Source organism: Brachyistius frenatus, unplaced genomic scaffold (assembly GCF_029030835.1).
Source record: "Brachyistius frenatus isolate BFR_SWC_R1_liver_20210118 unplaced genomic scaffold, ASM2903083v1 Contig_3, whole genome shotgun sequence".
NCBI lineage: Eukaryota > Metazoa > Chordata > Actinopteri > Embiotocidae > Brachyistius > Brachyistius frenatus.
In genome coordinates this window covers 392,328-420,093 of record NW_027210602.1, presented here as the reverse complement: position 1 = coordinate 420,093, position 27,766 = coordinate 392,328, and the positions used below count along the sequence as shown (strand labels likewise).

General features: G+C 43.6%; 2 protein-coding genes across 3 annotated transcripts in view; one reads left to right on the top strand and one right to left on the bottom strand.

Moving 5' to 3' along the window:
* The window catches only part of marveld2a (MARVEL domain containing 2a), a 21,248-nt gene extending 2,583 nt beyond the window's left edge, over positions 1-18,665 (top strand). Inside the window, exons 3-17 of the mRNA XM_069706546.1 lie at positions 301-1,284; positions 2,056-2,276; positions 3,455-3,490; positions 3,639-3,802; positions 4,102-4,273; positions 5,652-5,702; positions 7,119-7,233; positions 11,282-11,339; positions 12,079-12,730; positions 12,853-13,020; positions 15,006-15,136; positions 16,810-16,992; positions 17,129-17,300; positions 17,768-17,809; positions 17,963-18,665. Coding sequence (XP_069562647.1) covers positions 318-1,284; positions 2,056-2,276; positions 3,455-3,490; positions 3,639-3,802; positions 4,102-4,273; positions 5,652-5,702; positions 7,119-7,233; positions 11,282-11,339; positions 12,079-12,730; positions 12,853-13,020; positions 15,006-15,136; positions 16,810-16,992; positions 17,129-17,300; positions 17,768-17,809; positions 17,963-18,061 — 3,231 coding nt within the window. The 5' untranslated portion in view covers positions 301-317 and the 3' untranslated portion in view covers positions 18,062-18,665. The remainder of the gene's footprint in view (positions 1-300; positions 1,285-2,055; positions 2,277-3,454; positions 3,491-3,638; positions 3,803-4,101; positions 4,274-5,651; positions 5,703-7,118; positions 7,234-11,281; positions 11,340-12,078; positions 12,731-12,852; positions 13,021-15,005; positions 15,137-16,809; positions 16,993-17,128; positions 17,301-17,767; positions 17,810-17,962) is intronic.
* ankrd34ba (ankyrin repeat domain 34Ba) lies at positions 16,492-27,766 on the bottom strand. Of its 2 annotated transcripts, XR_011311013.1 has the most exons (3): positions 27,350-27,766; positions 19,577-22,170; positions 16,492-19,450 (listed from the first exon to the last, which is right to left on the bottom strand). XR_011311013.1 is itself a non-coding variant. In XM_069701265.1 (2 exons), the coding sequence occupies exon 2, from the start codon at positions 22,120-22,122 to the stop codon at positions 20,506-20,508; it is 1,617 nt and encodes a 538-aa protein (XP_069557366.1). In that variant the 5' UTR covers positions 22,123-22,170; positions 27,350-27,766; the 3' UTR covers positions 16,492-20,505. The 2 variants fall into 2 exon arrangements, 1 of the variants encoding a protein (XP_069557366.1); XM_069701265.1 differs by having other exon boundaries at positions 16,492-22,170.

Here is a 27,766-nt window from a genome sequence, read left to right as displayed (position 1 = left end):
TGTAAACGGAAACAAAATCATTTCGTGTCTCTTTTAGGCTCCTTTCCTGTGACAATCAATCAGATTTTTCAGGGTTTTACATTTTACAACGCGCTTTCCTTTATTAGTTAAGAAGATAATCGGCAGCCTCAGTGTCTAATCATAAAACCAGCCGCTGAATAACCTGCCGCTGAAACCGACGATGCGATTCATTCGATCGGCTGGAGAAAGTTTGGTCTTTTTACTGAAACAACGAATGAGTTTTTTCTTCTGTCGATTGGTCGTTCGCGTGCTGATTTGAGTATCGTCGGGTGTTTTCAGGGACCATCACCATCCTCATGTCCAATGGAGGAGGCTTTTACGGACGCACTGAGCGTCCTCGCCAAGCGCCCCACTATGACCAGGTGCCCCGTGGCTCGTCGCCCCGAGACGACCCCTACGACCCGCAGCCGCTGACGGAGCAGCGGGCGCCCGGCCTCGCCCAGAGCGCCGACCCGCTGCCTCCCCCGCCGCTGCCGGACCAGCCGCCCGTCGGGGCCGAGTTCGACCCCAGCGGCAGCGAGGACAACGCCGACCCCGCCATCGACGTCGACCTCAAGCCGGTCCACCGCTTCATCCCCGACTCCTGGAAGAACTTCTTCAGAGGAAGCAACCGCAGCAGCAGCAGCAACAACAACAACAACCCGGCGTGGCCCATGCCGGCCCCGTCGCTCAACGGCAACAGCAACAGCACCAGCGAGGGAGTGCGCTGCTCGCCGCCGCGGTCGCCCTCCGCCCCCGGGTCTCGCCGCGACCCGTATGGCGGCTCGGGCGGCAGCTACAACTCGCGCAAGGAGCTTCTGGACGGCCACGAGTCGGTGTCGGGGCGCACCTACCGCACGGGCCTGACCTACAGCGAGCGGGTGGAGGAGTACCACCAGCGCTACGCCTACATGAAGTCGTGGGCGGGGCTTCTGAGGATCCTGGCCTGCGTGGAGCTGCTGCTGGGAGCCGCCGTGTTCGCCTGCGTCTGCGCCTACATCCACAAAGACAACGAGTGGTTCAACATGTTCGGGTACTCGTCTCCCGGAGGGGCGTACGGCGGCGGCGGCGGCCTCTACGGCGGCGGCACGGGCGGGTCCTACTACTCGGGCCCCAAGACCCCGTTCGTGCTGGTGGTGGCGGGGCTGGTCTGGTTGGTGACGGTGATCGTGTTGGTGCTCGGGATGACCATGTACTACCGCACCATCCTGCTGGACTCGTCCTGGTGGCCCCTGACGGAGTTCATCATCAACCTGTCTCTGTCCGTGCTCTACATGGCGGCAGGTAAATCAGAAGACCGTCAAACTTTCCAGAGAATCTGCATCTCTCTTTTTTTTTTTTTTTTTTTTCGTTTTATTCCGAAGTGAATCCGTAATTTGCAAAGTTTAGTATCGCAACTAATTCACCGCCCGCAGATATCTCAAAAAGAAGTCCCCCCTCCCCCACCTTCCTGCTGTCGGACGTTTTTTTGTTTTTGATCCGCTCCCGTTTGTCCTGTTAAAGTTACTACATTATACTGTTCGTACAGACTCAACACTCCTAAAAGACTTCCTGAACCCAAAGGGGACAAAAGGCAGCCGGAGCACGCGGACAAATTCGCGTCCTTTAATTGCGCAAACAGACAAACATTTCGACGCTAATCTCTCACGCCTGATGGGGAAACGGTTTTTAATCCATTACACAACTTTTTCTGTAATCGATACGCAACCTGGTGCAATGAAATTCCTCTCACCCCGTCTCAACTATTAACGCTGTAAAACACTTCATTGCAAGAAAATGTTCTGCATTTAAAATCCAAATCAAAGATCAGCAGCTGAAGGCGGGTTTGAAAGCATTTAATCATTTTTGTGTGAACGTGGCGGTTTTAAGATGGAAAATAATTCGTCGACTTTAAAGCGAGAGTGTGTTGGTTTGTCCCTTCCGGGCTTCCGGTGGAAGCAAATCATAAACGACAAAATAAAACCAAAACTTCACGGCTGGGTGTTTTTGTAGCCGAACTGAACCTTTTTAAATCGATCCGATTCTGTTAAAGGATGTTTGTGTTTTGTTTTCCAGCCATCGTCTACGTGCGGGACACGACCCGCGGAGGACTCTGCTCCTACCCGGTCTTTAACAACGGCATCAGCGGGGCGTTCTGCAGGACCGAGGCCGGCCAGACCGCCGCCATCATCTTCCTGTTCGTCACGATGGTCGTGTACCTGATCGGCGCCATCGTGTGTCTGAAGCTGTGGAGAAGCGAATCCGCTCGGCGATACCGGGAGAAGTACGGCCAGGAGGTGAGATCTCCAGACCGGTCGAGGGGAATTAATTCAGGGCGGGAGAGAGGGGGGGGGTTAAAGGATCATTTCCAAAACTATGTCACTTTGTTGGCTGCTGCTACGAACATGTTCTCGCACTCTGACTGCTGCGCAACAACAAACCACATAATTTGCACATGGGCGTGTTTCAGGAGGGAGCAGGTCTCCACCTGCTCTGAATCCTGCCTGTGTGCTGGCAGCAAAGAGATCAACAAAGTTTACGTTTAAAGGTCCCTTTAAAATAAATAAATTAGAATTATATTTCTCCTTTGATCATGAAAGCCGGTTCGAAAGTGCCGTAACACTCGGTCCAAGGGGAGAAACGCTCTCGGACTGTATTCAGCCACTGTGCTGTTTGGACTCTTGTCAGTTTGTGATGTCACAAACCCACGCTGATGTCATATGTCTGTCCCAACTTTTCAAGTGGTAGAAAACATCAAGCGGTTATGCTGTCGCGGAGCTAGCAAGCCACAAGGGCAAAGAAAAGCTGTGATTGGCCGGGAAATGTGTCGATTAAAAAAAAAAAAAAAAAAAGAGTCAGCCAATCAGAAGAGAGGTTCATTCTTAAAGGCGCAGGCACAAAACAGCCTGTTGTTGGTAGAGCTGCGGAAAGGAGATGTAAAACGACACTGAGATGGTTTGTGGGGGCTTAAAACCACAAATATATGCAGATCAAGATGGAAAATAACACTAGAAATATTTAATATATAGGACCTTTAGCACAGCTTCTCTTTGCTAGAACGCTGTCCAAATATTTTGGTCTCTTGAAAAATATTTTCCAACATTTTGGGAAATATGCTTTAAGCATTAAGACTCGGAGAAGCAGCTAGCCTGGCTTTGTCTTTGAACCAAGCGGCAGCCGGCAGTGACGTCACCCGTTGTTTTGAGAGCGGCCGTTACGAAGCCTCGAGTTCGGAATTTGGCCGGCGCCATCTTGCTAGTTCGGAGCGGTTTGGAGCAGGAAGTGACCATATTTGGACGAGCTGGAGCAGGAGGCGAGCCGTGGATCTGACTGATCTGATTGGAAACCCGCCGATGCTACGTCCCGCCCACCGATAGCTGTAACCTGACTGCACCACGGGCCTGTCAATCAAACCGGGCTTTTTGAGGCTTAACATATTAATTGGTTGACATTCTTGTATCTTTTGTTTGTACAGATGCAGCCCTCTGAGATGCGAGCTGGTCTGTCATTGGTAAGCATTCTGTAATAAACATAAACTGACTCAGCACCTTCAGGATATAATAATAATAATAATAATAATAATAATAATAACCCACGTCTAGACTGATGAACGCACGAAGCCTCGGTCAGCTCAGCTCATTCATCAAGTGTCTCAACAGATGGCCCCCGTCTCCGCTCCGGCCCCCCGGACTCCGGAGCAGGTCCAGGGTTCCTCGGTGGTTCCCATCCGGGCGGCACCAAAAGAAGGTCCCATGAAGGTCCTGCAGGGAGCGATACCATCCGGACACATCCCCAAACCTGTGATCGTGCCCGACTACATCGGGTGAGTGCCGCGTGCATCCCCGGGCCTCAGCTGGCCGATGGGACATTTGTACTCTTTGTTCTGATTAATGAATGAAGTGACAGATGAATAAATAAGACGCTTGTTAGTTGCAGCCCTTTACAGCTGTGACTCCGTTAGCTGACGGCAAACGACGTCCCCAAAATATCGTTTTTTGTAAATCTTTAAAGCAACGTTGACGGCCTCGTCTCCGCCAGGCCTGCAGAACTTTATCGGTCTTCCACTAATCAATACTTAAAATTAAAAAAAAAAAAAAAAAAACGTTTTACTCCGTCCCACAGTAAGTACCCGGCGATCCGATCCGACGAGGAGCGGGATCAGTACCGAGCTGTGTTCAACGACCAGTACTCGGAGTACAAAGAGCTCCACTCGGAGGTGCAGGTCACCCTCAAGAAGTTTGACGAGATGGACGCCATGATGCGCGGGCTGCCTCAGCACCCGGCCAGCCAGATGGTGAACAAACACGCTTTACACTCCTCAGAATGATCCTCTGTGATGTTACTTTCATAAAGTCAACAGGAAGCCAGTTAAGATTGGAAACAGTTCTTCTTCTCTCTGTCCAGACTCAGTCTTTTTTTTTTTTTAATCCCCCAAATTTGCGGTTTGTCCGGAGGTTGAAAACGACATCAACAATTTCAGATTTGTTAAGCTTTCTGATAACAAAAACAACAAAAAATATGAGGTGAGATCAATAAGTTCAGAGTGTGTTCCTGTTGAACGCAGCGCAGCGATGCACACGGAGGAGCAGGAAGCAACGACCTTCATCAAGTATTCTGAGTGTCGTCTCTTGATCAACATCAGCACCTGAGTTCCACACGTTAACGTGACCGCTGGTACGTGAACATTTGTTATTTCACCGCGGACCTGAAACTGGAGCAGAGAAACATCAGATTTTGGAGTCAGACTCTGGAAATGCTTCAGAAAGTCTACGACAGACCCAAGAGGTGGGTTTTCTTTGACGTTGGTGGTGGTTGTGTCACCGTGAATTCGTCCCCCAGGGTCAGACTGTCAACACCGAGTTCTACTTGGACCTTCTGAGGTTCTGTTCTGGTTTGGACTTCTTTTCTGCTTTGTAGTCGTCAGGTCAGTCTGGGTTTTGTGTCTTGTTTCACTTCCTGTCCTTCGTATGATTGTTGGCCCCGCCCCCTGATTAGTTTCACCTGTCCCTCGTTGTCCTTCCCTCCCTGCTGTATTTAGTCTGTGTGCTCTTCTTCTTCCCTCTTTGTCAGTTTGTTTCAGTTACCTGTCCGTTACTGCGTCTTTTGAACCCCAGAGAACACAAAACCACCTGAACGGTGGCGCCATGGCAACAGGGTTCGCCAACATGACAACAGGCCCGCTCACAGTCGAGAAGAGGAATCGGGGGAAATCACCACATGGGCTCAGCAACACTTGAAGACTTTTTTCCCCAAAAATAGGAATCAAAATCATGATGTTTCTCTGCTCCATCTTCAGGTCCGCGGTGAAATCACAAATGTTCACGTACCAGCGGTCACGTTAACGTGCGGAACTCAGGTGCTGATGTTGATCAAGAACACTGAATACTTCCTCATGAAGGTTGTTGCTTCCTGCTGCTCCGTGTGCATCACTGTGCAGCCGTCACGTCACCAACCATACAGACTCAGTCTGATTGTGACTCAACAGTGTTTAGTTTTATGAGGAAGCGTTCTGATTGCTCGTCAGAAATCCTGCGCTCGGTCTTTTTGTTTCCCCGTCCTGTAACTTCCTCTGTTTGCACTTCCTGTTCCCCGCTGTATTTCGTCTCCACCCTCACATTCCTGCTCTGCTCCGTTGTGAGTTTTCACTGACTTTCTTACTCGTCTTTCGGCAGGAGGTGGATCGCATCAGCAGAATCCTGCAGGACTACCAGAGAAAGAAAAACGTGAGCTTGTCCGGTTCATGTTTTTTTTAATTTACCGTCTACGACATCATCACAATCTGTTCCAGTGGTAGTTTATATCACAACGGTTTTGACTTCTTTAAAAAAAAGACTTAAAGTTCAGTTTTATCTCTTCAGAGATTCGTATCAGCAGATGAACCGCCAAAGTACATTACTATATGATATAAATATGTAAAAATATTAAAAACATTTAATGTAAAAATATAATTGATGTCAATGAGGGCAACTTCCTGGTTGTCACATGGATTCTAGACTCCGGTTTGGCATTCAAGTTTTCTAGCTTTCATGTTATTAGGCTCTCTACACATGCTCATTAGGGTCTCTTACTGGCTCCGCCCACTGACTTTACATCAATCAATCAAACTTTATTTACGTAGCACTTTTCGTACACTTTGGAGCAGTTCAAAGTACTTTACAGATGATTGACAGGCGAATAATAAAACACAGTTTTTTACACCAGAAAAATAAAATAAATTGGAGAAGAAATTAAATTAAGTAAATGGTGACATCGTGTAAAAAAAACTTTTCTCGACAACAAATTACAGACATCTCTTCGTAACGGTGGTTTAAGGGATCACAGGGATTTTTTTTTATTATTTTTTTTATTTTTTTATTGCAGTACCGTAAGTGACCACTGGGACAAATTGCCAGCTAAGCTGAGTAACGTCACCGCATCCAGCACCCTTAAATCCGTATTGAAGCGTGGATTTTCACAAATACTCCTCCAAATAGTTTCCCATCAGTAACCCCCGGAGACCTTTTGTCAGAGGAGACATTTTGACATTTCACTGATGGCGGGAAACGCACGGTTTAATCAAGGACGGCTGCATTCGATCTAGGGGCGGTCCTGCTGTGGTATTAACGGGTTCACTGTCATCGTTTATTGGGACACTTGTAGGGACTGAGCTGCCACTATTTTTCATCTTTAGATTAGATTTAGACTTTATTAATCCCACGGTGGGGGAATTCAAAAAAGCTGCACACAATATGAAAAACATTTACAAATACGTATACATAAAATAAAATGGATCAGAAAAAAAAAAGAGTATTTTCCTACTGTGACAAATCAAAATTTCATCTGTGAAAAACGTCTCTGATTCGATAGAAATAGTGCTTTTGTTTGGGACTATTTTCAGCGGCGTATTAATTTAGTTTAATTTATTTGGTGCCGTAGTGAGTGTTTTGAGGCAGCAGGACGGCGTGTTGACGTACACTACTCTGTGTTCATGGTAATGAAGTAATGTGCAACAGTTTGGCTCCTCGATGGAGCTCAGCGGTGCAGAGGAAATCATATCTATCTGGGTTTTTTTTTTTTTTTTCATGGAATTCGTGGACAAATATCGTTTTGTGACTCCGCTCCCGAAAACCTCCTGAACCTTTCTCGTTTTCCCGTCCCAGGACCCGACGTTCCTGGAGAAGAAAGAGCGCTGCGAGTACCTGAAGAGCAAACTGTCGCACATCAAGCAGAAGATCCAAGAGTACGACAAAGTCATGGAGTGGAACGACGGGTACAGCTGAGCCTCCGAGGCGTCTCCGCGAACACGGAACGACTTCAGCTGAGCAGCGCCGGAGGTGAAAAATGACCCGTTTTCTCAGCCTGCTCTTTGTTTTCTAAATCTGCACGGCGGTCGTCTGCGAGGAAAAACTCCTCTGTCAGCAGTTTTGTACGTCTGCGTCTGTCGAAGCTGAAGAAAAGGGGCTCGATGTTTTATACTTAGTTTGACGTTTTGGGGAAATACACACCGCGAGGGTTGGGACGAGACGATCGACGCCGCTCTCGTACGTAGCCTTTAGCTTAGCACAAAGACCGGGGGACAGCCGGTCGAACTTTTACCCGGCTGCAAAAAATATTTCTAACATCAGCATGTCTAAAACCACTTAACCTTCGGAGGCGCCGGTTGTGCACATTCCTCCGAAATTAACGCGACATATATCTGCGAGATGCAATATACAGATGACCTCTAGGAGGCAGCACGGAGGCGTGACGGGGTCGGGGAGCTGCAAAAACGAAACGGGAACAAAGTAGTGTCGCCATGTTTATTGTTTACGTCAGGAAGAACCCAGCTGTTCGAATAACATGCTTTGTGTATCCAGTTCGCCCTCCGATGGAGCCCCGCGGCGACAAACGGGTACAGAGGAGAGCAATGTGAGCGATGACGTTAGTGACGGTTGCCGACGCCGACGCGCGGTTTAAAAGTCAAAATACCTTCCGGCCGAACAGTTCAACTTGTTCAGAGCGCAGGATATTTCTGTTTTTATAAAATGGTCACGGCGTCAGATTATGCGATTACGCCTTTATTACCGACCGATCGTAACTTTTGGCTTGATTAAGGTTGGGTGTCCTTAAAAAAAATAAATTCGATACGGAAACTTGTTCTAAATTGGACTAAATGCTGCAATTTATTGATTTCCCCTGAACGCCTCACATGCAGGCTACGTCCTAATAACGTCCTTGTTCCTCTGCACGTAAGCGCTAACCTTCTCGACGCGAACGGTTTTCAACGCGTAGCTCAAAAGCGAGATTATTTCCGGCTTTAAGGTCACTTCGAAACGTGTCACATCTTGTTTGAGGCTTTATGAGAGGTTGTTTATCGGACCTTTTTTATTCCCCCCCCCCCGCCCGTAGAAATAGTCCGACAAGGACGGCTCATGAAATGTTTTTTTTTTTTTTTTTTAAGCTTCATTCATTTTTTTTTTTTTTATTAAACAAAAGAGAATAACACGAATGGGAAACGAGAGCATTTCTTCCCATTTTATATAATTAAAGTGGCACTTCAAAAAATAACGATCAACTTCAGAGATGCTGTTTGGAAGATTTTTGTTTTTTTTCCGGCCGGAGCCAGGCTAGCCGTTTCCCTCCGTCTCCAGTCTCCATGCTAAGCTAACCGTCTCCTGGCTGCAGCTTCATACTTTTAACAGACAGACAGGAAACCAACCGCAAACTATTCCTCTTAAAATGGTCTGAATATTTAAATAGCTGTAAAATATGTGTGTGTGTGATACTGTGACTATAATTGAAGCTGAGAATTTCCACTTAATTTCACAAATGACACTGGAATCGGATGTGAATGTTTTTATGTAATCGGCGGGAGATGCAGTCAGAAAAGGGAGAATGAAAAGACGCTGCGTTATTTCTGTCGCTTCCCCGTCATAGATTTCGCAGCTTCTTCCGCCTCGTTTGAAAACCACTGCTTGTCTCCATCAAACTGTTTGGTTTTTCTTTAAATTGCTGTGACGATTGTTTTAATTGCACACTGTGTTTTTAAAAAAAAAAAGTATACTTATAACTGTGTGTCTGAATCTGAAAATAAGCACGTCGTGTAGTATCATTTTAAATGTTGTATGCTTTGTGTATTTTTTTTAACAAATTGGTCGACCATTTCATAGAATAAACATTTTGTATTTCAGTCACTTAAATATCCTACGAGCTTTAAATATCTCCATTTATTTGCTTTATAACGCTGAAAACCTCTTGAAACTCCTTCATCGGGTTTGTTTCTCTGTGATTGTAAATTTATGACTGTAAATGTCTCATAATTTAAGTGATTAATTGGTGCTTCATTTCAATAGAATACAGTTCTGCTTATCTACTGACAATGTGGTCGTTTTGTTTATTCTTATTCTTTGGCTGGAAAAGGGAAGACATGGAAAAACTTGGCCAACTATAAATGAAGGAAACTGCAAAAGAAATTTGAAAAAGAAAAAAAAAAGGTGTGAAACCCGAGTAATTGACGCAATAAACAAAAATATAATTTCGATCATTTTTCAAGACGCGTGATTTTGTTTTATCTCGATGTATGGGGTATCTAAACTGACCAAATGTTGTAAAAATTTGAAAAGTAGAAAACATTAACTGAAAACATTAATAAATGATTTCTGAAAAATAACATAAGACGTGTGAAGGGTTCTTTAACCTCCGGTCATTTGTTAAAACAAAAGATTACGTGATTAAATTAATTTAAGCTATTGACTTTACTACTACCTACTACTGCCCCATGCTTTTTTTTTTTTTTTTAAAGCATCTGATTAATGCCACTTGTGTTTATTTTTAGGTAATTTGAGCTTTTACTTTATTTTGCTGATATTTTTTTTAAAAGGTTGTTTTATGTCATTATAATTCAATTCAATCTTATTTTTTTTTATTTAATTTTTGGGTTCATTAATCATTGCCATTCTCTACTTTTAATGGTTCTCTTTGTTTATGATTTATTTTTTTATTCTTGCATATATAACTTTTCGTATGTTTCGTGTTTGTTTGTTTCTTGTTTTGACACATTTAATCATTTATCCGTCTTCCCAATAGTTAGAAAAAAATAAATAAAACAGGCTACATTTCTGTCTTAATTAATTAATTTAAATTAAACTTAATTTAATTTATTTTGGGCATTCTCCGGACTCCGCACCATTGTAACAACAAGTCCTTCGGAGATGTAAAAACCCATTCATTCACTCGTTTTGTGGATCGTGGATGATTTATTTAATCCTGCTGCTGCATTAAATATTTTACCGAAGATGATAAACTAGTTGTAGTTTAGTTACATCTGACAAACAAAACCTGAAACTGTCGTCCTGCCATAAATCCACTGAAGCGTTTCAAGTATTTCCGCAAAGACTAAAAATCAGCGAGGACTTCCGGTATTGCTGAGTAACGTGACACCTGTTTAGGGTGGGCGGGGCTAAGGTGACCGAGAGCGGAGCTGGTCTAGGTGTGGTCTGCAGTGTTTTTATCAGCAGCTGCAGTTTCAGTCGAGACGTTTCAGGTGAGTGGTTGGACTTTTAGTTTGTGGGTTTAACAGAAGACTCTTCTTTGTCGACCTCAGAGGAGAGACGTGACGTTTTTGGATACTGCTTTAAACCAATTAGCGCGCAAGCAGCGTCACGCATTCAGGTAAAACCGTGTTAAAACAAGGGATTATTACGAGTTAAACATCTGTCTGTAAGATGAATTTGTCGACTGTAACTTAATCTGGAAGAACTAAATGTGGGGTTTATGGCTGTTTATAAACACTTCCGTTTATGTATTTTAAACTGAGCTGAAACAATTCATCAATTGATCGCTTTGTTCATTAATAGAAATGAATAGAAATGACAAATACCCTCCAGTTGCTGCTCTTCAATGTGGGATAATGCTGCTTTTTTTTTTTTGTACATTGAGCCATTTTAGATCATATTGTTTTTTTGTTGTTGTGTTTATTTTCTATCGATAGCTACATATTTCTAGCGTTGATATGTTTACTGTGTATTTGTGCGAACTAAAAAACCTCCATACAATTGATTGTTTTTTTTTAATTATTATTGTTTATTTCTTCTTATCATGGAGTCAATATGACGGTTTTATTTCTGTTTGATTATCCGCAGCACTTTGTTATCGAGGTGTGTCGTTAAACGTGCCATATAAATAAATCTCGACTTGATTAGTGTTTCCAGCTTCAGAAAGAAAAAAAACAAAAAATGATGATAACCCGTGTTTTAAATCAAATCTGTCCTAACGATGTAAATCTTCTCACAGGTAGTTTATTTATTTTTTTTTTTTTTTTCAGATCGGCACCCAGAGGATTGAGCTGTCATGTCGTCCCGGCCCAACGGGAGTCCGCCTCCCTACGAGTCAGATAATGGCTAGTGAGTCTCTCTGGATCAAAACTCTCCAAACCTTCCTGGTTGGAGTTCATTTTATGGAACACTTCAAATATTCAACAGAGCTAATCACATGACGTGTATGAAGGACACCTGTACCGAAGAAAGGCCCACATATTTTAACTCAGATATTCTTTCTTAATGTCGTTTTATCGTTTACTTTCTTACGGTTTGCTTGTTATTTAATTCACCTGTAGAGGACAGAAACATGAAAGATCTGTTGTTTATGTGCATTTGGGGGCCTTATCAGTTTTAAGCTTTAAACAATTTTTAGAAGTAAAACCTTAAAAAAAAATTAAAAAAAATCCTCATCTTTTATTATCACTATAATTACCTTTATTGGATTTTTAGATCCAAAAGGAACCAACAGACTTTTTAGCAATGTGTACAGTAATAATATATTACTATATAATTAATATATATATATAAAAAAAAGTAAATATACTTACTTTCACAAATTTGACTTAAGATTGCCCTGAAAAACTTTTTTAACACAAAACACAAAATTATCTGAACAATTAAATACTGAAAAATTTAAGCCCGCCAACGTTTCCTCGTTGTTTTCACGGTTTGAGTCCCAGCTGGTCCGACCTTCGATGACATTTGTCACGTCAATGTCCCTCTTCGTCATTTCCCATTTCCTTTTTTTTTTTTTTTTTTTGCTTCCATCTGAAATCCAGGTTATTAAAGCGCATTTTTGTTTTTTTCCTACGCATCTTTACAGTAACGTCCATCCGCAGCCGGCCTATTCTTACTACCCGGATGACGAGTTCCAGCACTTCTACCGCTGGACGTCCCCGCCGGGCATCCTCAAAATCATGGCCATCATCGTCATCGTGTTGTGCGTGGCCATATTCGCCTGCGTCGCCTCCACGCTGGCTTGGGACTCTCAGGGAGCCCTGGGCGGCTTCGGGGGCGGCGTGGGCGGCTACCCGAGTTACGGGGGAGGCTACGGCGGCGGGGGAGGCTTCGGCGGCGGGGGAGGCTTCGGCGGCTACGGAGCGGGAAGCAATTACGGCTACGGGGGCCTCGGCGGGAACTACAACGACCCCCGCTCGGGCAAAGGCTTCATGATCGCCATGGCGGCCATCGTCTTCATCTTCGGCCTGATCGTCTTCATCTTGGTCGTGTCCCACCAGAGCCTGTCGCGGAGCAGGAAGTTCTACCTCGCCGTGGTGATCATCTGCGCCGTCCTGGCGCTGCTGATGCTGGTCGCCTCCATCGTGTACTTGATGGCGGTGAACCCCATGGCGCAGTCGTCCGGGTCCTACGGCAGCCAGATCATGGGCCTGTGCGCTCAGTACCAACAACCTCAGACCTCGGGGTTGCTGGTCAACCAGTACCTCTACCACTACTGCGTGGTGGAGCCGCAAGAGGTGGGCGCGCCCGGCTGCATCCCATTTCCTTCCTCCCGCGGTGGAGCCGTTCCGTCGGTAACTCTTTTTTGTCTTCCCCCCCCCCCCCCCCACCCCCCTTTCCCTTCCCTTTTTTTTTACAGGCCATCGCCGTGGTGTTCGGCTTCCTGGTCACCGCCGCTCTGATCATCATGCTCGTCTTCGCCGTGAAGACCCGCCAGAAAATCAACAACTACGGCAAGAGCAACATTCTGTGGAAGAAGGTGAAGGTCATCGATGACATGGCGCCGCCTCAGGATGTCGAGGCCTGGGTGAGTGACAAGCCGTACGGTCACTCGAGACGGCCGGTAGCGGCAACTAGTCGATCGATGGGAAGACGAGAATTTTTTTTTTAAATTTTTTTTAACGTATTTCAAGGAGAAACGGTTAAAAAAAAGTTTCCGCTTTTCTCCATTTTCTCCATTGTAAACGGATCGCCGTCGAGTTTTAAAGCGTCGTACGGACAAAACGACATGTGAAGACTTAACTTTTTACAGACTAAGCGATTATTCTGAGGCCTAAATTCCTTGTTTCCTAATTTTCCTAAATCCCGAGCCGGGGCCCGTTTTGTCCGACCAACAGTCCAAAGTCCAAAAATATCAAATTTACGACGATATAAAATGGAAAATCCTTGACAGGCCGTCGACGTCGTTATGATTTATACACCTCGAGTGCTCCGGCGGATTGTACTTTATATTTTTCCAAAAACTTTGACACGTCTCGATTAAATCCGCTCGGGAATATTTGATGTTTATTTAAAACGGTTACGGAGCTGCGACAATCGGTTGAGTGACGGAAAACATTTTTTTTCTTGCTTCTCCGACACTAATCTGCGAGGATATTTTTTTTAAATTTCTTTTGTCGTTTATGGGAGCAAACTGAATTATCTCATGGGGTTTTTCACCGCCGATCGGGCGAAACTAGAACATTTGCAGAAGGACTGCGGGCGAAACGGGCGGCATAAACTACCATTTTCAGACAATTTATAGACAAAATGATGAATAATCCTACTGAAATTAAGAGTTAGTTGCGGCCCTTAATGGTTAGGTTAGGGTTAGGTAGTTACTTTATTAATCCCCCGAGGGGAAATTAAAAAAAAAAAAAGGTCACAACAGTCTGTAATTCATTTGACGTTGATGAACCTCTGAGCTGAACCCGACACCGGTCACTTTAGAAGAAGGTGCGTGAAGCTCGCTGTTGTTTTGCCTTTTGTGTTGCAAAGTCAGTGACTCCGCCGAAGTGGTGAAACCGGTTCGGCGGCTGTCGCCTTGTTTATCAGCGAGGGAGGGGAGGATCTCGCGCGCCCGGTTTCAAGGTGCGGCCCCCTGCTCACGGGACGACGGTTTCAACCTCACGCCGGCACGTCGCGCTTTTGACGAGGAACTCCGGCCGCAAAAGCCCCGGACTCCGTATTTACGCCCGGGGGATGAACCGCCCGATTTCCGAAGCTATTTTCAGAGGCGTTTCGCGACCCGACGGACGAGCGGGCGAGTCGCTCTCGTTTGGACGCCGTCCCGACATTCAAGCGAGGTTCGATCGAAAAAAACGGGAAGAGCGGGTCGGACCGGAACTTTCTCGCGGACACAAAAATACCGCAAAAGCGACTTGATGCTGGGAACCTGAGGCGTTTTGCTGTTTGTTTGTTGTGGGTTGTTGTTGTTGTTGTTTTAACACTGGAGCTGGTGGGAACCCGCGTGAAAGTGCTGACACTGCAGCCGCCCGCAGCGCGCACCCGTGTGCAGGCGACGGTGTGTTTTCAGGGTGTCGCTTTCACGGCGGTGCATACTTTCAGAGGACGAGTCCGTGCAGGCGCGTCGTCATGCCGGAGCTTGGAGGAGATCCAGCGCGTTTTGTTCGGAGGAGCCGCCTTTTTAAATGTCACGGCTGAAAGCGCGGATCGCCACGCAGGCCGTCGAATCCCGACGACGGGTGTTTTCTGCGGGAGCGGTGGAGGCGCACGGATCAGTTCCAACTCGTCGGAAAAATATGAATTGCAATTTGGTTCAAAGCACATTTATTTACACGTATCGGGCGGACCTGAACCGGTCGTCTGAAAATGCACAGAGCAGAAATGGCCTTGACAGTTATCCATAAATAATGAATAAATGGTTCAAATGTATTGCGAGAAGCATTTGATAAATTTGGAATAAATAGTGAATAAATAGTTGTCGGGTAAACGGTTGAAATATTATGCTTTTATTTTTTATTTTTTTTTTAAAGATATTTGTTGCTGATTTTGTGTGAATCTTTCATGAAGGTGAACAACGTGTCCGCCAGGCCCGAAGAGATTCCGGTCTCGGCCTACCCCGAGAAGCTCAGAGGCTCCCGGAGTCACCTGGACGACGAAAGCACGAACTACGACAAACCCCCCTACAGCTACACGCCGCCGTGAGTAGAGGTGGACGAAACGAACGCACCCGACGAGCCCACTCGCGATTCAATACTGCGGACAAAACAAACAAAAAAGGGTTTTTGCCTCTTTTTTTTTTTTTTTTAAATGACAAAATTTTTTTTGGGACAGTTCACAGTGGAGACAAACTTATTGTCTGAAAATGTTTGTGACTATCGTACCAGTGTCACACTTTTAGACATTTACCATAAAAAAAAACACTTCACCATAGAAAAATAGAGAAACAGCAAACAAACGGCAGTAAAAAAAAAAAAAAAAAAAAAAAAAACTTTTTCCCACTTTTAGCGCACTTTTTCTGTGACTCCAGAGAATGACGTTTGATTTTTTTTTTTTATGTGGCTAAATTGCCGTTGAATAGTGAATTTAATTCCTGCTTAATTCAAACTGACTGGTACAAACGTGAAGACAAAAAGCAACAAAACTCGTCCTGCTGTAAGCTGCCAAGCTAAACTCTCACTGGCCTGGCTGTCGTGGATTTGATGTGGTTAGGCTGCCATTGAATCATTTCGCAGCGTGTTTATGTCGTGATTAATTGATCAAACTTCATCCTCTGTAAATGTGAGCTGAATAAGATGAAACTAAATGAGAGCTGAAGAAAACGCGTGAATCTAGTGAATTTCATTGATATGATGCCTTTAAAACACATATTGGAATACCCAATTAAATATTATTGTGTAGCCTATTTAATCCATGATTAATTTATTGAATGAGCCCCATTGTGCAAATGGCCAAGACGGCTGAATAAGAAATAATAAAACATTTTGTTTGGTAGAGTTTTCCTGGTTCCTTTAGACATTTCAAATATGTAGTGACGTTTTTGAGGTGGTTTTTTTTTTTTAGTCTTGGGATCCATAATAGTATAATATAATAATGACAGAAGGCAAAAAACTCAATGCTCTGATTGTGCAGAAAAAAATATGGGGATACAACTATTACATCATTCATTAAGATTTGAACAAAATCATTGCAAACTTTTGCAATCTTTCAGGATTTTCACAGTATTGAAGTAATACTTTGGTTTCTTCTGACTGTTGCTGTCAAAAAAAAAAAAAAAAAGCTTGCTGGAACTTGTTCTAATGCAAAAATGTGGATCAGGTTGTGATGTGTTTTTTTTTTTCTACAAAGAGGCAATAATACACAAACACAACGAGTGTCTGAACAGAATGAACTTTCTTTTCACTTTCAGTACATCGTGCTAAAAAATTTGGAGCTGACAAATATTCCTTCTGTGAATTATTTAGTCTGTAAAACGTCAGGATATACAGCAAAAGACAGTGTGAAGCAGAAAACGCTGACAAATAGGAAGCCAGACAGAAAAATACCTGCAATTAAGTTGTTAGAACAGTTGTAGATTTTTAATTAATCGGAACAAGAATGTCGTGTCCTTTTAAAAAGCAGTTTCACGAATCATATTTTCTTGCAACACTGAAACCATGTGAAATACTTTTGTGCTGATGACAGAACATGACAAGGTGCACATACATATGGAGGAAACAGGAAGTCGGTAACCTAATTACTCATACAAAAGGAACTAGCAGATCATAAATCAAAATAGCTGTGAAAAGATTAACTGGAGCTGTTTTACCTTTACGTACTAACATTTGTCAGACATTTAAAAATAATTATCATTTAATGTTTTCTCGTCACACAGGCCTGTGCCAGAAGAGGTGCTTTTGCAAAACAGTGTTCCCTACAGCAGTAACTCGGAGGCACCAAGTTCAGTCGGACGGCCCAAAAAGAGACGTCCACGTCGGCCGCGGCACGCCGACGGACAGGATTACGAAACCGACTACAACTCCTCCGGAGACGAGCTGGACGACAACGAATTTGACAGGTACACGGAAATCCAACCCGACTCGGTTGCATATCGACCATCATAGTTGTTTTTTTTTTTTTCTTCTTCTTCTTCCAAGATGACTCTGACGTCTACTTTTATGTCATTTAAAATTTCCTCTCGTTTTCTATCTCAGTGAATTTCCTCCAATAGCCAACGAGCAGGAGCGCATCGACTACAAGCGGGAGTTCGACCGCGACCACCAGGAGTACAAAGACCTGCAGACGGAGCTGGACGCCATCAACAAGGACCTGTCGGATGTGGACCGAGAGCTGGATCGGCTGGAGGAGGGCAGCCCACAGTACCTGGTGAGCTTCTGTTCAGTCAGTTGGACACATTTTTCACGAAACTGGCCTTCTGAACTGAAAACACATCAGTATGAAGACACGACGTAACTGGCAGATACAGTTAGAGACAAAGAAGGGAAAATAATGGGAGCATTTAGGTGCTAAAGAGCCTGATATTTCTCTTTAAAAGCTGGTGGAGACCAAAAACGGAGCTAAAAGAGAGTAAAAATTAGACACAAACATGACTCAGAATGAATGTTGTTGAGAACATGTAAATTTTACATTAAATGTTGTGTTTACAGCTTGTTCTGCTGCCTGTAAGTTCCCCCCAATTTTTATTTATTTATGCATGTCTAACAACGATGACATGACGGAGATGACAAAATACAACGTGTATCCATGGAAGTGTTGTGAAATGTGAGATTGTGGTGACGTAATCTGATTTGAAATGCGAGTCGGATCAATAGTTTTTTTTACTCTGTTAACAGGATGCTTTGGATGAGTACAACAGGGTAAAGAACATTAAAAAGGTATGTTGGATTATTTAATGGATCTGCAGCAACATTTGCATTTTAATGAGGTAAAACTACGTGAGCATAAATCTTCTTTTTTTTTTTTTTTTTATAAATAACAATCTTTTGATTGTTCTACTCGTACTCACGGTGTCTTATTTGTCCTCCCAGTCTGCAGACTATCAGGTGAAGAAGCGGCGGTGTAAATATCTCAAGTCCAAACTGAACCACATCAAGAAGATGGTCAGCGATTACAACCGCAGGGCCTGAACAAAGTTTTGAGGATTTATACGTCTGCTCCGGGACGGAGGACAGAAGGGACTCGTTCATTCAGGTTCGGCACTTCAGAGGACGGAGCTACAGTGACTTCCATCGAAACCAGTGAAGTTACGAATCTGGCTGTTTTGTGTTTTTTTTTACTTTGGCAGCACAGAAAACAAATATTCTGCCTCGTATTGAGCCTCTGTATTATGACCTGTCATAGATGCGGTTATATTTGATCTATTTTACGTGTTATGATGGTCTAGTAGAAGACTTCTGCTCCTAGAATGTGAAGTGAATGCAGATTTATACATAATCCCACTTCTTTTAAACTCACAGTAACTTCTTTTTATCGTCTTTTTAACTAAAATTTGTATTCTGTTTTAATTTTTTACAGTCATATAAACATGTAAATATTTGGGAAATACTGATGTTTTTAACTTCATTTTTTTTTGGACTTCATATGCGTGTTAAGGTGTTTTTCTTCATGGACGGTAAAAAAAAAACGTGATGAAATGATTTGTGCGTGTCTAATAATACACAGTGATGTTTTTTGACAATGATTTGTGATGCATTTTATTATAATAAAATCATTTATTGATAGATTTTTCAATCCTAGCGACAGATGCTTTTTGACAGCAACTTTTCACAGACGTGTTTGAGACTCCTGAGTGTGAAAACAAGTTTTAACACTCAAAGCTTGTTGACTTAAAGCCACCATGTAAATAATTTTCTTGTGATTATATCATCTGTGAAATTAATTCTGATGGCATATTTGTAGAAAAATGAAGCAGTGCAAGTTGCTGCCTTCCACAGAGACTTTTTTGATAGTACCATTGTCTGAAATACTTTCTATTTCTGCGCACAACGACTTTAAAGCTGCACTAATTAAGTTTTTTTTTTTTTTTTAATTTTTATGTTTGCCAAAGATGACCCACGGTAATCTGAAGGTTTGTTGCGACTCCACACAGCTCTTCACGGCATTTTAGCATCCTTAAGCTCATTGTTTTGATTCTGAACTCGCAAATAACCCTTTCATCATCAACCTAATTCTGGCAAACCGACGGTATGCAATAGCATGTTGCAATAAACAGCAGAAAACCAGTAAACGTCTAGCTGGTAAAGAAAAATCCAAATGTTTTTTTTCTCAGCTTTTGCAAGAGATGTAAAATGAGCCAAAATAAAAGTGAACACGAGGCAATTGAAAACTTAAGAGACTGTTCCTGTTGTGCACAAACTGAGCACAGCACAGTAATTTACAAGGAGCAAAGGAAAACACTAACTTTCGTAAGCAAATATTCCAAGTGTCATCTCTTGATCAACATCAGCACCTGAGTTCCACACGTTAACGTGACCGCTGGTACGTGAACGTTTGTGATTTCACCGCGGACCTGAAAACTGGAGCAGAGAAACATCAGATTTTGTATCAAATTTTTGTGGAACGGACAGAAATAGCAAGGAGACAAATTCAGTGACGAGGGCGGGTAGGAAGCGACGATTGTGTTGTTGCAGAGAGAAACTCACATTTTTAACGCGATGTGAGCGGGTGTGTTGTCACGTTGGAGAACCCTGTTGCCATGGCGCCACCGTTCAGGTGGTTTAACAGCGAATGTTTTCCCTCACATGTCTCGGATGGTCCCAGCAGAACTCGGTGTTGACAGTCTGACCCTGGGGGACGAATTCACGGTGACACAACCACCACCAACGTCAAAGAAAACCCACCCGGCGTCTCCTGACCTGACGCGCCTTCTTCGGTCTTGGACGGTGAAGCTCCGCCTCCTCTTGAAACGTTGAACGTCACTCAGAACACCTCGCCCGGCTCGTCGCTCCATCGCCGAAGACTTTCTGAAGCGTTTCAAGGGTCTCTGTTGACCATTTCCAGAGTTTGACCCCAAAATCTGATGTTTCTCTGCTCCAGCTTCAGGTCCGCGGTGAAATCACAAATGTTCACTAACCAGCGGTCACGTTAACGTGCGGAACTCAGGTGCTGATGTTGATCGAGAGACGACGCTCGGAATACTTCTTCATGAAGGTCGTTGCTTCCTACTGCTCCGTGTGCATCACTGTGCTGTACTCTGTGCTTTTTGATCGCTTCTCATAATAAACTTAGGGGTCAGAAACAAACCTGCAAACCAAAGCGAAGACTTAACTCCTCGTCTTGTGGACGTGGCATTTTGCTAAAACACTCATCAGAATAATATGAAAAAGTGAAACGATGTCAGATGTGGTCGTTCTCGCTCAATTTTTTTTGCCCCCAAGTGGCCAAAAGAGTTGCATTTAAAGACACACTGAAGCTACATCCACAATGACAACACAGGCAGCTGAAGCAGAGGATGCTCACGATAGTTTGTTTATCCTCTTTGGTTTCCCTCCGTGAGTTTTCACCACACAAGACACTACATCACATGAGATCACATCACAGAGTTCCCGTTTAAACACCGACGAACTGAATTTCAAACTGTGCTTTTGAACTGTTCGGTCTGAATCGAGTGTCTCCTCAGCAGCATCCTCCTGGTCAGCTCTTTGGGTTGTCCAGGCGGAGCGGAGGGCACGAAAGTTTTCTGGCCCGACTCTTTCTCAGAGAAACTACCTCCGGTGCCGGAGCCGAGGTTATAAACATTAGGGATGGGCGTGTTGATTAGAGGTGGCAGAGATCTCGGCCTGGCCTGGGAGTTCTGGTCCAACAACAAGAAGGCACCCGATCCTCTGCGCTCGTACCCAGAGAGGACTCTCCTGCTCGGGCCCGACAGCGACTCCCTGGAGCTCAGCATGCTGGAGCAGCGTAACGGCGCCAGCCTCTTGCCGTCTGTTGGGTCTTGGGCTCTCTGCTCTTCGGGGACCCTTTGGATGTTTACAGCTAGTTGGGGGTCAGAGTTGTAGATGTCGGCGCCCAGCTTGCGCCTCTGGATGACGCTGTGAAGGCTCGACGAGGCCATGCCACAAAGGTGTGTGCCGAGGTTTTTGCCGCTAGAAAAGGAGGAAGAGGAGCTGACTGAATCCGTTCCAAGGTTTGACGAATGCAGATTAGGGTGGGAGGCGGAGTGGGACGACAGGAGACCTGGTAAGGATATATTCTGTCCTACGTGTTTGGCACAGTTGCTCTTTCCGCGTCCTTCCACCCCTTCGTCCCTTGCCAGTCTTTCTTCATACCATTTGAAGCTCGTGCAATTGTCCCCATCCAGTTTGGGAACTCTAAAAGAGAGGTCCTCAGGCAGATTGAAGTCTCGGCCCTTCCCTGAGGACGAGGTTGCATGAGGCTGTTGGCTGAGCAAAGACGATGGGATCTTCAACCAGGGCTCGGAGTTGAGCCTCAGCAGAGTTTGCTGCAGTCCGTTCAGAGACGCGTGGCCGAGGCCTCGAAACCGTGATGGGGAACACGGGTGGGAGCTTACGCCGCAGATCTGGGCTTCTTTAAAGGAAAAGACAGGTTTTGGGGGGCATAAGGAAGAAGAGGAGGTGCACTGCGGGGAGGTGATGAGCTGGATTTCGGAGGGAGATGCCGGACCTGTTGGTGTCGTTTTGTCCGTCTGATCCACCGGATCGAGCGGAGACATGCCGAGACACTGTTTGGCTTGCAGTTTCCCACATGGGAATTTGTCAGTCGCGATGATGATCACTTCTTTCCCCTGGGCCTTGCAAGTGTCGAGCAGCAGCTTGAGCACCTTCCAGTCTCCAGCCATGACTGCGTACACCAACGCCGATGTCCCGGACTGGTCCTCCAAGCTAACGTCCGCCCCGTTCGCCAGGAGCAGAGACACCACCTCGGGGCCGGCCTGCTCCCGGCAGGCATGCATCAACGCCGAGCGGCCTTCCTTGTCCTGGATGTTGGGGTCCGCTCCTTTCTCCAGAAGGAAGTGGATCAGTTTGGCCCGGCTGGCGCTCTGGGCGTCGATGTGCTGGGTCCTGCAGGCCACCATCAGGGGTGTCTGGCCCTGGCTGTCGCTCTCGTTGATGTAAGCCCCGCCCTCCAGGAGCAGTCGCGTGAGGCGCAGGCGACGGAGGAAAACCGCTCTCAGCAACGGGTTTCCGGAATCTATCGCCACGCCGGGATTACAGCCGTCTCCCTCCATCCCTGTCGGTCCCAGCTGGAGGTTCGAGAGACGTAGTCGGACAGATTTCTGTGGATAAAAATGAAACACTCAGTCAGAGCAGCTGCGCACAAAATTTTTTTTTATCGTGCTTCTATAGTAAATTTCGGCTTAATGACGTCCTGAGTTGTTGGAGAAGCTTGTTAGGCCACATGCCTTTATCTTAGCTGCCTAGCTTAGTCACGATGGCTGATTGTATTAATTAGTCTACGCAGGTTCAAAGCTTTGTTTGAACCACGTACCGTGTTTAGTGATGTCAGCAACAAATCTTCCACTTGAAATACAAAAAGCATCACTTGTAACTTCCCTTTAAGGTGACTCATAGACCTTCGTATTTTCTAATTGGATGAAACTATCAGCGAGAAAACGTCAGTGCGTTCCAAAAACTGTTGCAAACCACAGACGTAAAAATAAAGCTGTGTAATTGGTTTGATTAGCGCAATATTTGTGTTAAAATTCCAATTTTGTTCAGGGAAAAGGACCTTGTCACATTAAATACTCCAATTTAAAATGATAAAAAAACATGGTTAATGAAATTCCAACTTCAGACATGATTAAATATATTCTGATTTCTTTACTATTATAATAAATACATGAAACAAGTATTTTAGAGTTTTAGAAAAGCAAAACATGGTCACTCTTGCACCCTTGCAGACTGAATCCATTCTGCAGCTCCTTTTCTGCAGCACCAGCAGAAGCAGCCACTTTCCATCAGCCTTTGTGCTATTTGTCCTCGCGTCTCTTTATTAGGCTACATAAGGTGGCAGTACCGATGTCTCAGACAGTAACATAACATTTTCCCGCATGAGTCACGGAAACCGAAACGCTGCAATGATTTACATCTATAGGGGAAAGACATGATTCCTGTAGCCTTTATGGAAAGTAGCAACAGTCACCGTTAATCGAGCCGTGATGTCAATAAGTGACACTGAACAGTGAAAAGTATGATAACAAAATCTAGATTCATCTTAAAAAAAAAAAAAATCTTTTGGAAAGGTTTTTAAAAATTGTTAATCTCAGTTTAATACAGTTTATTGACAACACGTTGCATGATTTGTTTAAATGACTCCTTTATGCCTTCATGTTTGTCCATATGTGTATGTATTTATCTGTGCGGGCCTCAACGTCTACTATGTTAATGAAATAGCACAGTTCAGGGCCTTATGTTACTCAGCATGTAATTGCATGTGTTGCTATTAGCCGTGCTCCTGATAAATCAATACAATGTTTTATGTTCTTAATCAATGACAACTTCACCATCAAATCTGATTGAAAGCCCTTCTGTCCTCTTTGTCCCAAATAGCCAGTTTAATAGACAATGCATGGATTAGCTAGAACAAAATGTGTTTTAAAAGCTGCTTAAAACCACATGCCAAAACCAGGCGTGAATTATTTAAGAACATATCTTCGCTGTAAAAAAAAAAAAATAACCTTTTCGAAGGATTAGTTTGGATTCTTGTTCAACTCTTTACCATTCATACCAGGGAGTTATTTGAACAATTAACCACGGATTTAATACATTAAATTATGCGAGTTAAACCACATAAAACACATTAATTCCATCTGAATCAAAGGCTATAAACTGTTAAGCTAAGCTTAAGTTAGCTTTTAGGGGGACAAGTTTTACTTGTACTCTTGTTCAGCTCTCGTAACATCCAATGAGGTAGGTTCATGACATAATCATGATTTAAATACATTTAAATGTGGAATTTACAGCAGCGTAACCACATAAAATTGCATGAAATCCACTATTTAGGGGCCATTCTGCTAAACTAGGCTACATAGCTATCACCTAGTTAAGGACATTGGCCTATTTCTTTTCTCTTCCTGCAGATCTCTCGTCCTTTTGTACTAAATTGAGTAAGTTAAGATTTAAACACATTAAACTTAAAATCATTAGGATTTAGGAAGTTAGCTGTTAGAAGGACTGGTTCGGTGGTTTTCATTTACACTGTATTCTGATTTAGAGGACATTTTTATCATCTTTTTTTGAGATGTATATATAAACTCACTTTCTCAGATACTGGAGCATCAAAACTGATTTTGGAAAATTTGATTAGACAGGAAAAAAGTGGGTCACTAGTTGTGCATCACACTAAAGTTATATAACCTATATAACCACTTACAGTTCAGTTTTTTTTTTTCTTCTCAATATTTACCATTATTTCTCTTGTATAATATTTGTATACCATTTAAAAAAATATATATATATATATATATTTGTATAACAGCACAGACGTCAGCTGAGCTGTCTTGGGATCAGAAATGTTTCTGCCACATTTGAGCACGACCATCCCCACTTCTCGATCGTTATCCAGTTCAGATGCACCGGCTTATTAAACACAAGCGGGCGACGTGTTTTCATCCTGCTGCTGCCGTCAGCAGCGAAGTCTTTCTGCTGGCAGCCGTACACGTCAGAGACCAAACACCAGCTGTGCTGTTTTTGACAGACGAGGTGGAGGTGGTGTGCCGTTGATCATACTGCTCCTTATTTGGTCTCCACTAATCTTCCCTGCGCTGTTGCACAGGTCAATCACCCATTAGAGCCCTTTTGTTTTTATTGTTCTTATTGTTGCCCCGGCGGTCTGATTACCAGGCAACTCTGAAGTTATGCAAGTCTCTGTTTTGTCCTGATGGCAGTCGTGCCGGCTGCACAGCTCTCTCTGGATGGCGGTAAAGGTAGCGCCACCAGATGCTGCAAAACAAATGATCGTACAAAACCTCCAGAATGATTGTACACTTAAAATCCAGACTGTGGCTTCGCAGAAAAATGATCATTTTTAACAGATGAATTAGCTCATTGTACAACGGGCTAAATTATATTTTGACATGCTTTGTGTGCCACCTTACTCATGTTGATGTTTAAATAATAGGTACATCACGCTGTTAAAAATCGGTGTAGATAATCTGGTGTGTTCAGCAGCTACGTGGGCAGCAACAATATACAAAAAAGAAAACCGCATCTACATATCACACTTTTCCACAAATTAAAAAAAACAAACCATATGTGTTTGTTTAACAACAGATGGTTGACACATTTAAAAAATAAAAATAAAAAAAAAATTTGATTTATAATTTTAAAAGCATAGAAACAAACCTTGTTTGGGAAAAGGGACATCAGGACTTTTAGAAAATGTAATTTTCTCTTTATTAATATTGCAAAATTATTTTTTTTTTAACAGTGATGATTATATCCATGACAGGGTGGACATATCTTATGGCTACATAATGTAAAGTAACAGCTTCAGTGTCTCAAGATGTAAAGGGGATTTGAAGTAAAGACCAAATTGTGTGAGTACTGTGAAGACTGAAAGGCATTCCATGGAGATTTTGATATACTTTTGTATAATTTTTGGTAATGAATTTTTGTAAAAAAATTAAAAAAAAAAATCTTATGATTGTTGTAGCCGGTTGAGGTAAAGCTGATTTAAGCTCACGTGAACCCCGTAAATTTAACAGGAAACAATTCAATTCAAGTACAGTGTTCATGCCGCAGTGTTCCCGATCGCCCGCAGGGGGGCGCTAACTCCGGCAGACAGAGTTCATATGGGGCAGAGGTCAAAAGGGAAACAAGACGGAGAGAGGTAAACAGATGACGCGGCTGCGTGTTGAAGCTACATAGATGAGATGACGTTGTTTTACTGTTTAATAGTTACGTTTAACGTTTTTCGGGACACACGTGTCCGTGTTTCGGGGCTTAACGATGGCGGAGGACCGGAATCTGACGTGTTTTGATAGTTTCTCTCAGGTGAGTGAATTTTTCTTTTTCTATGCCGGCTTCAACTGAACGTAGCTTCGGTATGAAAACACACAGAGGTGGATAAAAAAAAACTGTAAAAAAAGAAAGAAAAAAAGACGGTGTTTAAGATATTTAAAAGGGAAGTTTTACTGCCTCAGAAACGTTTGACTTGTGGCATTTTATTTGACTAGTATTTTACTTTTTTTTTTTTTTTTTTACAACAAACTCTGTATTCTGGTTTTGTGAGCATTTAAATTTGTAATGAGAGTTTTAAAGGATTGTAAGATAACTACAAACTGTCTAATTATCTAGAATAAAATGATATTGACTGAATGTCAAACCGTACAATCTGCAGGTTGTTTCTTCGTCGGATGGATGACTATGATTGATGCTGCTGATTCTCCACTTGGGTTGCAGGTAAGTTTAAACAGAAATACAGGTGGACGCTAACTGAACTGTAACAACGTCGTTTAACAGAGTAAAAAAAAAAAAACTAAAACGTATGACTTGCTTTGAAATGAAGAAAAATTATGAGTGTAAGACTGTCTGTGTGTTAACAGAAACTGAACGGTGGACCGTTACGTTTGATAATATTACCATGAATGAAATACATCAAAATATGTGATTTAAAGGCAATTTAATAGCATTAAATGACATAAAATCCGGTAGAATCTAATCTACTGTCCTATATTATGCTAGTTCATTTACTGTAAGAGGATGACTTTTGCTACTTTTCTCTTCTTCAGCTCTTTTTTTTTAATATTTGTGCAACGTATAATAATTTAACCGTGAATGAAAAGCATGAAAATATGTGATTTAAAGGCAGCTTAATAGCATTAAATTATATCAAATCCAGTACAGTCTAATCTACTGTGCTAAAATAGTTATCTTTAAGAAGGATTAGTTTTGCTACTTTTCTCTTCTTCAGGTCTTTTTACTATTTGTACAGCGTTTATTAATTTAGCCATGAATGAAATGCCTTTAAAATACATAGAAAGTATGTGATTTACCAGCAGTTTAACTACATAAAGTCCCATAAATCCACAACTTACGCTGGTCAGGGGGGAAAAAAAAACCTAAGAAATCTGCCCATGCACCGTTGCACTGCAGCTTTTTGCTTTCCTGCCTGCAGACTGCCAACAGAAAAGTGCACTTCACCTGAACAGGATTAGCTCGACACTCCACCTGCAGAAGAGCCCACTGACACCACCACCACCACCACCACCAGTGTGTGCGTGTGCGTGCGCGTGCGTGTGTGTACACGTTAGAGCTCAGTGCTTAAGCTTCTGCCAGAAATGATAATACAGCATTACGCAACACGGTTAAATATTACACGTTCACCGCCTCAGAGCTGAACGTCACCCGTGCTATAAAATTCCCTTTCGGAGTCATCGATCAGATTCTGTTTTTAAAGATCACGATCATTTCAATTTAAGTTGCAAACTTTGGTGTCTCCGTTGCGGGACTCACCGGGCTTTCGGTCGGTTCAGGATTCGTCCTCTCCTGCAGACATTTACTCTCCTGTGGCAGCGCGGCCGACTGAACGCGTTGACGCTCGTGCGTGTCACACTAAGTGAGCGGAGACGGGAGCCGCTGCAGTCAAGGTTTCCCAGATTGTGTTTATCTGCTCGGACAAAAGTACGCGATGAGACACGCAGATGGAGGAAAGAGATGGGGTGGGGGGTGTGGGGTGGGGGTGGTGGGGGTGGTGGTGGTGGTGCTGGTGGTGGTGGGAGGCTTGTCGTCAGGCAGGTCCAAGAAACGGTTAATCCATCACCACAGCAGCAGCTCAGGAGAGTTACACAGAGGAAGAATAGGTTGACAAGAGATGAACGCACAAGGTGAAGCTCTATAGCAACCCGGCGCCGCGCCGCGGTCTGATTTCTC

Coding starts and splice junctions, on each gene's coding strand:
- ankrd34ba (XM_069701265.1), bottom strand. CDS start 22,122: ATGGAGGGAGACGGCTGTAATCCCGGCGTGGCGATAGATTCCGGAAAC.